Source organism: Bacillus rossius (assembly GCF_032445375.1).
Source record: "Bacillus rossius redtenbacheri isolate Brsri chromosome 4 unlocalized genomic scaffold, Brsri_v3 Brsri_v3_scf4_1, whole genome shotgun sequence".
Classification (NCBI taxonomy): Eukaryota; Metazoa; Arthropoda; class Insecta; order Phasmatodea; family Bacillidae; genus Bacillus; species Bacillus rossius.
The window spans coordinates 11526314-11542374 of NW_026962010.1; the positions used below are offsets into that span (position 1 = coordinate 11526314).

The following is a 16061-nucleotide window of genomic DNA, read 5'->3' on the forward strand; positions in this document are numbered from 1 at the left end:
ATTTTTTTAAAATTAAATAATTCATTTCGTACTCGTATGGTTCGGACCGGGGTCTTTCTTGGTCGATGATTAGTTATTTTAATTAGTATTTATTCACGTGTTTTTAATTTTCATAATTTTTGAACACAATTTTTAATGATTAAAAATGTTTGCTAAGTTTTGGAAAAATTCAAAAATAGTGGGTCCAAGATGACGGCTGGGATCAAGATCAAATGTCAAGCAATATGTGATCCGCGGTGTCGAAGTGGCTGTGACGCCAGCAAAGGGGGCGTCAGGCTTAGACTCAAAGCACAGGTACAATCGCTTGGAGCGCCGTAACTATACTACTTACCCATTGCCGAAACTACGTATGGCATATTATGTGTACCTAGCTGATTAGATCAGTGCCATTTTAATTCTGGAAATACTCAGATTTGGCAGCAAAGTATTTTAGTTTATATATATATATATATACACACAAATAGGTAAAAAAGTACATAAAATACATATAGGTAAAATAATATATATGAATGTGTATTCGTCTTGTGTTTTATAAAGATAAAGGTATAAATAGGAAGATGTAGACATGGAGAGATAGAGATATAGAGAGGTTAAGAGAGACAGAGACATGGAGAGAGGGAGGTATACAGTTAATTAGAAAGATATAGCGAATGATATATAAATATATATAGTGAGACATAGATAGGGAGATATATTGCTATATAGATATAAACATTTATACATATAGAGATATAGAGAGATAGAGTGATTCGGAGAAATATAGTTAGATATATATATATTTATAGATAGGGCTATATAAATATATATATAGAGAGAAATATAGTGAAATTTATAGACGTACACGCATAGAGGGATAGAGATGTATAAAGAGATAGAGAGGTATAAGATATAGAGTGATACAGAGAGATTCTTGTACATGTGTACTTACTAAAACCAAATTACAAAAACATTGAAAGTGGCATAGTAACGAACGCCGGGCATTGGCTAGTTACATAACAATGTGGAAGAAATGAAAGAACGATAAAAACCGGTACGAAAAATGAATAAAACTTACCGGATGTATTTCAGAAGTTAGGAGAACTTTTGATAGCTCATCCACTTCTTCGTGCATGATGTTGTCCATGCTTGTTTTGCCGAAACCGAAGTCACGCAGATGTCGGAGAGCGAAGCGACGCTGTTCCGTCCAGAATGGCCCATCGCTGAACACGACGCCTTAAAAAAATATATAACATGAAATTATTTTATAACTTCCTAGAATGTAACTATATTACTTACAAGAGGTTATTAGCAATAGAGAAGTTACAAAACGATAAAAAATTTGCAAGTAAAATATCATAGAGAACAAATAGCTCAGCTACGTTGTGTTCACAGAAAAATTAGAGGAGTATTATCAGATCAATATTAAACATTTATATAAATGAATCACATTATTGAGACATAGACTAGGATTGAGTTGGATTTTAAAATGTGGAAAATCTACCATTAACATTATTTCCAAACAAGGAAAATCAAATGTAAGGGACCAGCAAAAAAAAAAAAAAAAAAAAAAGTTCTGTAAGTGAAAAATCATAAAGTTTGATTGCAGTTGGTAAAATTAAACTATATTTTCATCTTTTATTTTATAAGAATTTAAGTTATAAACTATTTAAGAATCTTCTTTGTATAAGGATTTACTATAAAGTTTACGTTACTGGAAAATTAATTCACAAATGACATCTCGAAGTAATTAAAAAAAACTTCAAAATTTGTTAGCTCAACTTTCTTCCACATGGAAGTTGGTTCTGTGTAAAGATAACAAAGAAGCTTAACTTAGGAAGAAACTAGAAATCTGGCGTAGTCTGTACGAAGAACGATTTGTATATTTTTGAGGTCCATTATTCGTAGAATGTTTTGACAATTTACTAAAATTTGAAACAGAATCTATTGAAAGTAAATTTTTATTTCACACAATACACATGCAAGTTATTTAAATACAATATGGTTTGATTATTATATGTCTTCTCCACAAGTCACGAAATTGTTAATATAGGAGGTTCTTCATAATGAGATAAATATATGAAAAGGTTTGAAGTCTACAAAATAATTTTAAAAACAATCTACCACATGATTTACAAAAGTAAAAAAAAAAATTTTTACAAAATTTTACTAAGGTCATTGTAAAGGCTTATAAAATCCAATTATAGGTAATAATATTATTATTGCCCACAAAATATATTTTTTTCACTTATTATTCAATAAATATGTTTAAATAATAGTATATTTTTAGAAAAAAAGAGTGCATGTATAAGAAACCTTATTTTTTTTTGCTTTTATTGCCAAGGATACAAATTATTTAACGATTCATATTCATACAGCGAAAATATTTTATATTGAAAATTTTCCTGAGATTTTCAAAAATGATTTTAGCAGTCAACAATTATACATTCTACATCCTCTTTTCGAAAGTTATTTGTCACTGTGATTTATGTACGAGTTTAACAACAGCAACAAATCATATTAAAAAATATAAGTTAGCCTATTTCTTGATATAAAATATTTTTTAAATCATATGTGACAAAAAATGTTAGACATATAACGTTTCGATATTCACTTGCTTTTAAGATACATACTGCAGTTATCTAGTCAAATTTTGCATCATATGTCTTCCGTGGTTCGTTTTTATTCACAAGGTTGACACGTTCACGAAATATTGCCTTGAAGAAATTCACACAGTAATTTTGTTGGAACCTCGAGGCCAGTGGTAACATAAATAAAGCTAAAAAAAAGCGGTTCAAAATGCAGACTGGTTTATTTGCAGCCAAGCCACAAGTTCAGCTGTGTCGTAGCCATTTTATCAACTGGTACAATATGTACGTTAAACCACGGGCAGTTTCAGATAGGTACTAATGGCCTGTGTGTGTGTCTTCGTTTTGACGCTCTTGCACGAAATAAGACGTCAAATGAGAGAGGAAAAAATATACACTCTCCGTTATAATTATACAATATTCTCAACTTACACTTTGTTTACAATTAAAGAATAAATGTTTTTTATTCTTAAATAACGCGTTTTAATGTAGTAACAAGATAGATTCGGACTGAAATGTAACTTGAGATTAATAATTCCTAATGAAAATGTAGCGGCTGTTACTTACCTTATGTTTCGTACGTTAGAAGAAGATTCGTCCTGATAAGTTACGTTAGCAAGATAATGGACTATTGGCTCTAATTCGATTCGTAAAGGAGACAGACTCCAGAAAGCCTGCGAACATGAGGTGGACGAATACCTTGTAGGTAGGCACTTGTGCGGCGTGGTTACCGACAGGGTTGCGGCTACACAGGGACAGCTACAGTAAGCTGCACAACGTGACGACGCGATGTAAGAACAAGGAGAGTGAGAAAACTATAGTACATGTACTCTCTACCACGCATCCATCTACTATCGTTCGGAGCTCAATATGGTACCAAAATAAACCTAAAGTATTTGAAGATTGATATCACTACTAATAAAATCCGAATTTCATTGCACAAGTATAACAAAAAAAAAATATTTGTCATTGTTTACAGCAAAGTTCCAAATTGAAGGATCCCCACATCTTCCCAGACTGGACACTACTAGAGCATGGACTGTTTTGGACATGTTCCAATATCCCTGGTTGGTTACGAACACTGATGCAGGCCACTAGAATGTGTGGCAACAGGTCCGATTCATGTTCCACATGTTCTTATCACACCGCAGTTTTAATGTGACCCCATAAAAATAAATCCAGAGGATGGAGGTTTGGCAAGGTTTCTGCAACATTGCAGGAACATGTCCTGCAAGTTGTGTGCTGTTTGCGGGTGTTTTTTTTTAAATCATCGCCACGGTATTTACAAGTGAAAACTGCATAGTGACAGTATTTGGGGCAAAAAATTCAAAGGCATGTTTGGAAATGTAAAAACGTGTACCATGGCACTTATAGTTAACACATACTTTATGTTATAAAATCTGGTTTAACCTTCTATGTCCGAATTCTAAAACGTAAAATGTTTGAAAGTTCATAGGTTGTATATAGATATATACCTAATTGGTTTTAAATTGATTCGTCATGAAATAAAATTTTAAGTGTGTGACTGGTGTTCAATCCATCGTTCGCAGTACGTCGCAGTTAACAGCTGCCTTGCTTCACGACTTCAGTATTCACGTACGTAATCTTGCTGGAACCACATTCGTCGGCGCACAGAAAGTGACGCATCTTCCAAGACACCAAACAAGGTGTTTGCTAGGGAATCACGATGCATCTGATTGGCCAGGACCAACGTGAATCAATCATGTGGTCATTCACGATGCCTCACCACGTATTTGCACATAAACCCACACGGTCCCCACTCATTGATACAGGTCATGAGTTTCCATTCGAACTAGAGTAGGTTAAAACTTCCGTTCCGCATAAATGTCGATTCTTCACAAGACATCGCAAGGCACAAGAAAGTGGGGACAACCTGCTCTAATCGAACCGTCATGGATAATCCTCTACACGTTGGAGGGGGTTGTGTTGAAGCATTTTCTGGTGCAATATGCAGCATAGCGTGAAGTGGTGAAGTGATTTACTGGGAAATATTGGTATACAGTCGATCACCTTGTTTAATAAGTATCCAAGAACCTCTTCTTCCACGTCCACTGGTACTGAAAGAAGTATCTCGTAGATGTTTGAGCTATAGAGCTTGACGTATTGAAGTGGCTGTCTAGTCGCTCAGACAGGGTGTTCCCCATTTACACATTTACACGTCGAAGTAAAACCAAATGTCATTTTTCTATGTACTTGTAATAATACATTCCCTTTTAATACCTCTAATTTACGAACTGTATATTTTTTCCACCTTAGGCCTAAATACTATTAAATATCTCGGGCGTTAAACTAACCTAAATTACTCAAAAATTATTTCCTCATAAGCCTAAAAAGAATTTCACAATTGTTCGTACACACAATCTCCTAAAATAATATTTTTTTGTAATTTAATTTTATTTGAAAACCAGTAAAATAATATTATTGTGTCCCTCGCAGATAGTTACTGCGTGAACTCTTGTCTACATACCTTTTTATGGTCTAGTATTATGACTTTTTGACTTACAATATACCAAGGAACTTTCCAAAATCACTAATGTTAACAATAAAACGAATTTTATATTTACATTTTCTTAAAATACAAAACAAAATTTTCTATTATGATGAAGAAATTTAAAAAAAATTGTATTTATATATACAACCCAAACATTTTATGCATTGGAATAACACGTAAAAACTAGATTTTATAACATAAAATATGTGTTAGCTATTAGTGTCATGGTACACGTTTTCCACACTGACATTGTCAAACATACTGTTAAATTCTGGGCCTAAATTTTGTCAGTATACAGTTTGTGCTTACAAAGATAAGAGGGGTGGGTGGATGACTAGAACACATCCGTAAGCAGCACGCAATTTGCAGGAATGTTCACAAAATGTTACAGAATCTTCGGTATTTTTTTGACGTGACAACGTCTAATAAATCGATGAACGCCGGCTGCACGCACGAAAAAGTGTCCCGTAACACGCATTGTCCCGTTACGCTGTGTCATGTTACGCTTATTGTACGCTTGCGTCGCATCTATTTCTCTTCCACTCGATTGGAACAACCATCGATTTGACTTTTTCGAGGCACATTAATCTTGAAACACTCCGATTCGTTTCCTACTTTTCCTATCATCGTCCTATCCTTAACAGAATAACACAGATTGGAAGAAGTTAAATAGCAACATGTATAAAAGTTATAGTTAAAATAATCTCTTCGTTAAAGTAATAAACATATTTGAATCAATGAGTGAAAATAAAAGTAAATTTATCAATTAAATTGTAGATTTCATTTCACTCCTTCTTTGTATCCATACAAAATAGTGATAATTCAATAAAAATGATTCAATTTTATTCATAAAAGTATGCAATCATTTCATCAATGTTTTGTTATGACGTTGTCACGCTAAACTATCGTCCGTAAACCGACTTTACATACAACCAATGTTACAGTTGGAGGAAGAGGAACGCACGGGGAGCGGCCACTGACCCAGCAGCTTGCGGAAGGAGCGCTCCTTGAAGAAGAACATCCTGGGGCGGCCGGCGAACTCGTCCCGCCGCAGGACCTCCAGGACCTCCCTGGGTCCTGCCACCAGCACGACGCGCCGCGGGCCGAACATGGCGCCCACCAGCGGCCCGTACTCGTCCTTCCAGCGCATCAGCGTGAGGTGCAGGTCCTTCTTCGGCACGGCGAAGAAGGACCCCATGAGCGGCCAACACGTGGGTCCTGCGAGCCCGGCCAACACCGTCTCCTTTTCATTTCACTTCATTTCATTTTGTCCAGTACATACGGTATACGTGTTTTGCACATCACCGTATTGGACATGTCCATGCAATTATTTTACAATTTATTTACAACAAATAATTAATTTTCACATTATAAAACCAAATTACAAATTGACATTATAAATAACAAATTTATAAAATAACACAAAAGTACTAATAGTTAAAACCCATCTTGCTAAAAATTATAAAATAATCATGTTATAATCTATGTAAATTTACTGGCATACTGAACTCCATACACAATTACATTAATGAAACAATAAAATACATATTTTGCTTCATTACAAAGACATGTGTCCAAAAAAAAAAATCCTACTGTTTCAAAGATATGTTAGAAATGTGTGTGGAACGTTATGACATATCGGAAACGTTACAGAAATGTTCCTGCAACAAAAAAATAAATAAATCTTTCTGAAAATGTTTACACCATGCAAGAATGGAACTCAAGCACTTTCAGTAAATGGCGGTAAGCTTGATGAAAGTTTGGTTTTGTTGTAATAGAGAGTAATGAAATATTACTTTCAACTAATATATGATAAATAGCCAGTCCTGGCCCAGGAGTAGGCGTGTGAAGATAGATCTGGTAAAAACCATCTTGGATTGTGATATCCTGGTGGAAATATTCGACTTTACGCTTTGACCTTTACCTTATGACATTTCCCTTACGTTTACTTCGACCAGGAATTTAAACTTTAATAATTGCCAAAAAATAGCCCAATTATTTAAAATTCGAGAAAATTGACTATCATTTACCGTTTTTAAAATACGTTTTTCGCGCAAGTATAACCTAAACTCAAATATATAAATAAACGTTAAAAAGTCTGTAAACTCGAATTATATCACAAATATCCACAATAAATAAATATTTTTTTAAATTTCTATGGACCACTATTCAATATAAATCACTAAAGTTTAATATTTAAATAAAGTATATAATTTTTATTTGTACGTAGTTTTTTTCATCCTGTGAAAATTTCATTGCATGGTGAGCGCGCATCTTAAAAATTCACTCTCATAATTTTTTCATAACACGCATTAGGAAGTATAACGTCAAAAAATTATTAAAATTATATAATTTTTTTAATTTCTCCTAATTTTTTAAACAAAAATTCCGGATTTTAATATGGTGGCTGTGACGTTATAATTTAAAACAGGAAAATTTATGTGTTCCAAAATGTGGAAGTGATAACATAATCCAATATGGCAGAATACAATATGGTAGCCGAGGTCAAATTCAAAGTCGTATGTTTCTTCCAGAGGTTTCCTGGTGGATGGGTAATTTTTCCCTTTTTGAGGACATTTGTTCTTTATAAGGCAAAAAACTTTGAGAAGTTAACAATTTCTAAATCGATTTTTTTTGTTTGGAAAATGTTTCCTCGGAAATGGTTATTTGTTTACATTTCAGTGTTTTTTAAAAAATTTTTTGGTAGAAGTTTTTTTTCCAAAAAATTTTGGCGAATTTTGAGTAAAATTAGGCTATTATGAAATATATTTTGGTGAATTTTGAAAATTAAATTCAAGGTTAAAATAAAAGGTCAAAGCCCAAAGCTCTAGTCTAGGATCAAGGTCATACAAGATGACAGATGTGTCGTTACAATCCCATTTGGCGGATACCAAATCTGGCTCTACACTTCTACTCCTAAGCCCGGACAGACTATTATATACAACTCTTCCAATTAACCTTATAAGTTAACTGTTACTGAAATAACTCAAACATTTTTCATATAACAAATCACAGTAAAAACAGTCCGACATTTTGCTAAAGTGATTATATCTTTTTATCGGACCCTAATCCTTTTCTTAGTAGTAAATGAACAAAATATATTTATTTGAATTTTATGGATGAGTATTATAATAAATAATACATAAATTTGATAACAATATTGACTGAAATAGAAAAATAAATGTCTAAAATATAAATTACATCTATATTTAAGCATACAATACTTACATAATATGAAATAATTAGCCTATTACCTGAAAACTATTCCTTGTTTAAGTTATTATTATTCTCAAGAAATATATTAGTTAAGTATATTTTATTCTATAGGTTTTTACGTAATTTTGGCTGCCTGGGCCAAGAACGGGACAAGTATGTAGGAAGTAGAATCTTGAAATGTGAAAGAGAAAGAGAAACTGTGCTACTTCCAAATGTGAGCTTACAAAAAAAAAAAAAAGAAATCATGAGACAGTTGCTTGAAATAACGACGCCGAACTCCAAACGAGAAGACCTGTGTTCAATGTCCTTAAGACCCAAGTATAGAGTCAAACATGTCCTAGAACTAGGTATACAGATGGTATGTTTTACAAGGAAATTATTAGAGAAATAGTTGCCAAAATAATTTTTTGTAATAGTGTAAGTAAAATATGAAGGTACATACATTTTATATCACATCAGCGTGGGACATTAAAAATGCATGCTGTGTATAAAGTGTTTTGTAATTTGTGTGGCTACAAGTCTTTTTTCCTCTGGTAAGCCATTATTTTTACGTAGATTCACCAGGAAACACTGTAGAAACTGTTTTGCGAAGTATTTCTTCATATAGTTAAAAAAAAAAAAATAATAACAATTTTTTACAGTGTACGGATCACCCGAATACTTGCTTCTTGTATCACCGCATTTCATAATTACTCTTTTCATTATCGAAAAATTCTCTTTTTATCAGTTAGTGTCGTTGGAAATAAAGTGAAACTGTTAACTCGAATTAAGGATTTTCTGCGTTTAAGTTAAAGGACTTTTCTCTGCGATCGACCACCTAATCGAAAACATCTGGTTACAGTTCTCTGCAAATAATGTTTGATACAGTAACCAGGCAGCCAAAAAATAAAATTAAAAAAATGTGCGTCGTATTGTCACGTGGTACAATTTCAGACGGTAGGGTTTATTTGAATTGGTTTCAGTTGGGTTGCTACTTCTCGTTGCGGGACCGATTTGTGTGGTGTGTTCAACGCGGCCTGGCAGTTCTGTTCAGCTGCCGGTCGCGAGTTGTGTGGCAGATGTGGCACAGTTCTTTCCGAGAGCGGCGTTCGCGCTTTCGCGACCTGCCATTTTGCGGTCTCATTTGGCCACACGGTGGCGTCTGGGAAAAGTCAGGAGTATTGCCAGTTCCGTGGCTCTGATCTCAGGGAAAAGGGAAAGGGGGGTAGCGAGAGCTTGAAAAATGACTTGGGGTGAGGTCGGTTGTGAGGTCTGGTCGCGGACGGTTTCAAGCAAAACACGGCTGGATATTGTCAATGTCTTGTGTTCATTGGCTGCTGCCTTCAGTGCGTGCCTTCGCACGATTGGTTCATACACCACAGATATATATATATATACTTTTACAAAAGATTTCTTTGAAACACAGTTCCCAAGAAATAGTTTGTAATTCTACAAGTACTATATTGTAACTTTGTACAGCAATAAACAGTGGTTATTTTTGCATATATTATGTAGCCTACGTTTTTCGAGATAATACTGAGTATTTCTCACGCAAATTAGTGCATAATTTTATATTTTAATTGAAATTTTATAATTCATTGATAATTTTTTAATAGAATATTCAACTTTTTGACTTTTTTAATGTATCGTGCTTATTATGTGCGCAAAGCTATTCCGGTAAAGGTTTAGAAATAACTTTAACTTTTAGCGGTATCAGGAGAACACAAAGCATAAATGACCCGTTAAGAAACCGAACCCAGTATTATTGCCAACACAACCTTTTTATAGAGGTTTTTTTTCATGCAAATGTACAAATTAAATATATATGTAATTTTAAATTAATATCACTGTTCCATTAAAAAAAAGCCTTTAGTGTATGAAACGCGAATGTTGTTAATGGTTTATCGTGCGATTCCAAGACTTCGCGAGAGTTGATACTGCGAGTTTCTAGAGGTTTTACAGTTGGGACGGAAGTATGAGTACTATTCTTCTGACGTCTGTGGTTAAGGATAGCCTATGTTGGGTTACCGTGTAACATGAATCTAGTGTCCTTTACTATCCGCAGGCATAAGGGCTTAGTCCTAGCATTAACGCCGAGGTGATTTTGGGTCGTTGTTCTTCATCTAGTTGTTTACACTCATATTAGAGATATAATTAATTTATTATGGTCTTTCGATAGTTTAAGTCCACTATGTGAGTTAGTTTATATAGTTTTAGAGAGATTATTTTCTGAATGCGGGTTGCTGACCTTGAAATGTTTTATTTTTTTCATATGAAATATTTATTAATATAGGTAGTTTTATTTAAAATTGAATAACTTTTAATCTTCCAGTTCAGTAAAGTAAATAATTGTAATATTTTCAGTACTGCTTCAGTACAAGGAGACAACTTTCTTCGTGTCCTCATTGCTACTGGTTCTAATAATTATTTAAACTTTTAAAATTGTAATTACTGAAATAATATATTAGCTAGTTTATTACGCATAAAAGCTATCCAATATTTAAAGAAACTTTGTTTTCAACATAAATTACGTTAGTAGCTCATGTTGTTACCTTAATACTAACTAATCTATAGCTTAAGTTCTTGATTAAAACATTATTTTAATATAAACCGATACTGTAGATATCGAATGATAATGAAACACATAAATTTACCAATTATTTTCAAACCGCTATAATGCTTTTTGGTTTCAATTGCTGAAAATACCCTTAAAATTACTTCGAAAATATTTCGACAATAAGGCTCACACATCAAATTCCCATTTGCAGGTTTTTTTATGTCAAGTTTTTTTTTCACGCATTCTTAGTTATTTTTAATGGAATATTTGTCTTCACGACATTCAGGTGATAAGAGACGATGAGATGAGGACGGGGCATCGACGCGGGGGTGGGGGACCGGGGCGCAATGAGAAAATCCACCGGCTCACGGAGAGATCCGCCACGTTTACCCCGCCGGGACTCGAACCCGAGCGACTCCTGCGCGAGGCGAGCCCCCAGTGCGCACAACCTCCATGGCCGCCGGCACTTACGGCAGACCTCGAAGGAAGACCGCCGGCTGCCGTCGTTGCCACTGTGCGTCTTCCGGAGAATTTCGACAGTTTTCATCTCTAATGGTTAGGGACCGGAAAAATTCGAGGGTTCAATGACCACCGGGATGAACTCCATTGTTCTACGTACACTCGGTCAAATGTCACCCACTCATTGGCTGCTGTCTTGTGAGGCGTCCCAACGTAGCGGCCTGTGATTCGATAAAGCTTTGGTTGGGTGTTTGTCATTGGCCTAGAGTCATCCAGGTGAGTTGTGAGCCAATAGCAGAGGCATCACTGAGGTATAACTATTTGTATTTTAGCCTGTCGTGAAATGAATTCGCGCATTTTTCCGGTCTCTACTCATGGTCCATTGACCATAAAACCACAATTCATTTTTTTTTTTTAAATATTTTAAAACCATCAACTCAACCAAAACTCAATCAATCAATCATTGAATAAATATACATCACTGTTAATTTAAACGAATTACTTCCACACTGTTACACAAAACTTGCAGATGGAAAAACATCGGTTAAAATTCTTTAATGGGCAAAACTGGTGGAATTGAAAAAATATATTTTTAAAACAGAAAAATCATTATAACTGTTTTAATACGATATAAAAATCGTTCCTTTTGAATTTACTTTACCTCCTATGAGTAGTACCAAAAATATTTCTTTGGAAGGTTTTTTGATAACTCCAACCAATAGCGCGTGGAGTGGCAAAATAGGTGTTTATAAAATTTGAAAATTCATAACGTCCTTAGTAGGAACAGGATGAAATAGTTTTACAGTTATACTAAACATATAATTAATAAAACTCTAACACTGACTGACTTTCTTACATCGCATAGCTTAAACCTGTTGGTCTAGACGCATGAAATTTTGCACAGGAGTTTCTTATATAACGTAGGTGATCACTATGAAATGATATTTTTTTTAAAATTCATCGCCTAAGGGTGTTAAATAGGGGATTAAAAATTGTTTGGAAGTTTGTCATTTTTGAAGTTAGATGTATGGAAAATGATTTTTAGGCTTCTGTTTCTAAATAAGAGTAATTTGTAACAGCGTTTATGGTGATTAATTAGATAAAAAAAAGGGATCAAATACTTTCCTATCGGAAAATATGTTTATAGAATGCGGACACGGAGGGTACCTGGCGGGAAGCGGCTGGGTCGACGCCACATCCAGGCCAGTAGCACCAGCACCACCATGAAGAGTAGAGGGAGGGTGCCGAGCATGGCCGCCATCAGCAGTCGCTCCAAGGACAACCTGCGCGCACGAGCGACCATTCAGCGACCTTCACTCCTCCACACGTGTGACCACTTGTGTTGCTACTTCTCAAACACCAAACATCCCACGCATTTTTTAAATGTTTATTGCTACCTTTTTGAAAAAAAAACAAAAAAACAAGAAAAATACAAACAAACATATAACATTTAATTTTTTCAATGCCCCTTCACCATGCAACGAAATTTTCAAAAAAGCTAAATACAAATACAAAATTGACATATATGCTTTTAAATCTTATACTTTAGTGATTGACATTGAATAATTCATTTTCCAAGATGGAGAAAGAATGAATTTAAACCTCTTCTTGACTAATTAAAGTAATATATATTTCTGTTTATTTTTTGTACAAAGTACGGATTGTAATTCTTTAAATCATTTATTTACAATGTTTTCAATACATATTAGATAGCTGAAAAAGTATTCAAAGCCCTTTTAAATGATAGATAAAATGTTAAAATTCAAGAAAATATAAATAAAATCCGAGACGAACATCTTTATTAAAAAAAAGATCGTTCAATTCCTGGGACGTCAAGATGGCAGCGGTTATTAGTGATGTTAGGAAATGATTTTTTATATAAATTGAACGTGGTTGAAAGAAACAATATGATCGCTTTTAGCGCGGCCAGCTATGTCCGAGGGCAAAGAATTCAGTGAGGAGGGTCTAAAGGGTCGAGGTTACTACTTGGTAGGGACCGAAAACATTCGCTGATCGATTTCACGACAGGCTGGACTTTCTCCTCCTCGCTATTTATGAAATCGGCCTACATTTTATTTTACATGGATAAATACCTAATCATGCAGGACTTAAACAGAACCCACGTATTTTTTCGGTGCCTATAACTAGAGGCATATATTTTTCGCGAAAATATTTCGAGACTGGCTGCGAATTAAAAACACTGTAGAATCGCCTGTGTTTCTTTCAGGTGTATACGTATATATATATATATATATATACGTATATATATATATATATATATATATATATATATATATATATATATGGACATTTGCACACCAATCAAAACGATTCAGTGCGGAACTAATGGCCCGGTAAATTGGGGCATGGTTTTTCTTGTAAACGGCCGTCAATTACAAAATATAAACCGCTTGTGTGAGCATACCATACTGAAGTTTAATGAGAGTTTTTTTTCGCGAAAAAAGCCTGCCTCTACGTACAACCTTGTATAAACGAGAATCACGCTTTAACTTGTGTTGCGCAACTGACCACAAGTCTAACACACACCGCGTGAACCGCAATGGACCGTTTCTGCACCACAATTACGAGATCACTTTCTTGTCTGTAGTATGTTTGTATGTATGTAGCATGTGTGTGCGTGTGTGATGATGTAAATTCATATCAAGTGATTTTTTTTTAATAAATCTTAGTTTTGGCTGGTTATGTTTGTTCAAATTGGGTTTTCAAGCACTAGCCCTTTACTTAACCTTCAAATACACATTCCAAAATATCTGGTAAATCGTATGAAAATAATTTATACCACAAGCAAGTTTCTTGAATATTTTTTTTTACCAGGATAGTACTCAATGTTTATCGAGGATTTGAAATATTTAACCAGTTCTAATTAAATATGTTAATTTAACTCTCTTATTGTTTACCGATTTGACTGAAAATTGATATATAGGCTTTTTTCGCCCTGTATTTGTTTATTTGATTGAAATTGGTTGCAAACTTAAAGTACTTAACTTAGTGCTAAATATAAAGCCGGCAATAACTATGCGTGGAGTAAAAAAATTCATGTGAGAAAGAGTTTATTTTTTGATTCCATTTAGATAGAGCATTAAATGTTTATCGATAATTACGCCTCTTTAAGTAAAAATTGTATTATAAGTCTTACATAAAACAATTTTGATAAAGTTTCAATAGAGATTTTTTCAATTTATAGATTTAGTTTTAGTAATGTACTATCGAAATTACTTTTCAAACACTGGTATTTTATAAAGACCCAAAATGATAAATTCTGCAATAACAAGAAAATAATTATTCTTTCGTATCGAAAAAAGGGTAAGCTCACACAACGATAAATGTCAAATTTTTAATTTTATTTTAGAATAGATAACATATTAGTTTTTAACCGTGTGTTTAAATAATTTAAATCTTTTGTACAAAATATTTATTTATAACTTAAATGAACTAATTGAAATTAAATTGGGCATTTTATACTTTGAAAATGTTTTCTGAACAAAAAAGAGTAGGACTAACCTTTAGCTGACAAACGCCAGGGCGTTTCTTAAAGCCCAAAACGTGTAATTTTATTATTTCCAAAAGTAGTCATCACATCATAAAAATTTATGACTAAATAGATTTGATTTAATATCCTTAACAAATATTATCAAATAATTTATCAAGTACGTCACCTATCCTTACTGTTGTGATAAAACACTTATAGTTTACCAATTTCGATATAATTGGGTAAGTAATTATTCTTATGCGTTCTCATTAAACACTTATTCAACGACTATTAGATACTAGTACTCTACTTAGTCACATAATACTTAACTAAAGTAATTCGTAAATCCACCATAAATATTCCCTGTATCATAAAAAATTAAAGCCAAATTAAAAAAAAAATTAAGGATTTTTCAGAACTACGTTTTTTAAACACAATGTAATTACAAACGTGTTAAGCCATTTGTAATGAATTGATAGAGACCGGAAAAATTCGCGGATTCATTGAACTTCAGGATAGACTCCAATATCCTCTGCAAACTCGGGCAAATGCCAACTGTTCATTGGCTGCTGACTTGTGAGTCGTCTCGACTGGGTGGCCTGTGATTCGACACTTCTATGAGTGGGGGTCTCTAATTGGCCCCCAGTCCTCCAGATTAACAGTGAACCAATGGCAGAAGCAGCACTTAGGTAAAATTATTTGAATTTTAGCATAACACGAAATGAATCCGCGAATTTTTCAGGTCTGTATGGATTGCAAATGCATGGCTGTGCGCCTAACAATGTGTTACGTATAGTTTCATGCATCTCAAGATGGAGACCGAAACTAGAGACACAAGAGGAGGGTACGACTTGAGAAATTCACTTCGGAATGAGACTCGGTGTATTACTAGTATAACTCTTAGGGTGTTCGCCCCTTAAAATAATAAAGCGCACTGTCCAGCTAATTCCAAGAAAAAATGCCTTTCGACATCTAAGCACAGTTTATATCGCAGTTAAGTTTCATAATTTCCAAGGACGCAGCTGCCTTGTTATTAACGTACTTGCTTGACGCTCGGGTTTTGATTCTCGCTCACGGTCACTTTTATTTAATTTTTACTAATGAAGAAAATTAATAAATATACTGTTTACAGTTATTATTAATTAAAATATCAATTATTTTCATTAAGAAAAATATATTTATTAGGTTTTACTTACTATTTAAATTACAGCAATAATTCAGTCTTCAAAATTTAAAATAACTATATTAGTTATAGTTATTATTAGTGAATATAATAACGAAAGT

At 33.8% G+C, this 16061-nt stretch overlaps 1 protein-coding gene across 1 annotated transcript in view; it reads right to left on the reverse strand.

Moving 5' to 3' along the window:
- The window catches only part of LOC134541570 (methyl farnesoate epoxidase-like), a 60893-nt gene that overhangs the window by 18949 nt on the left and 25883 nt on the right, over window positions 1–16061 (reverse strand). The window contains exons 2-4 of the mRNA XM_063385085.1: window positions 12455–12570; window positions 6058–6294; window positions 1055–1212 (exon numbers count right to left, since the gene is read on the reverse strand). Of these exons, the coding sequence (XP_063241155.1) occupies window positions 1055–1212; window positions 6058–6294; window positions 12455–12548 (489 nt within the window). The 5' untranslated portion in view covers window positions 12549–12570. The remainder of the gene's footprint in view (window positions 1–1054; window positions 1213–6057; window positions 6295–12454; window positions 12571–16061) is intronic.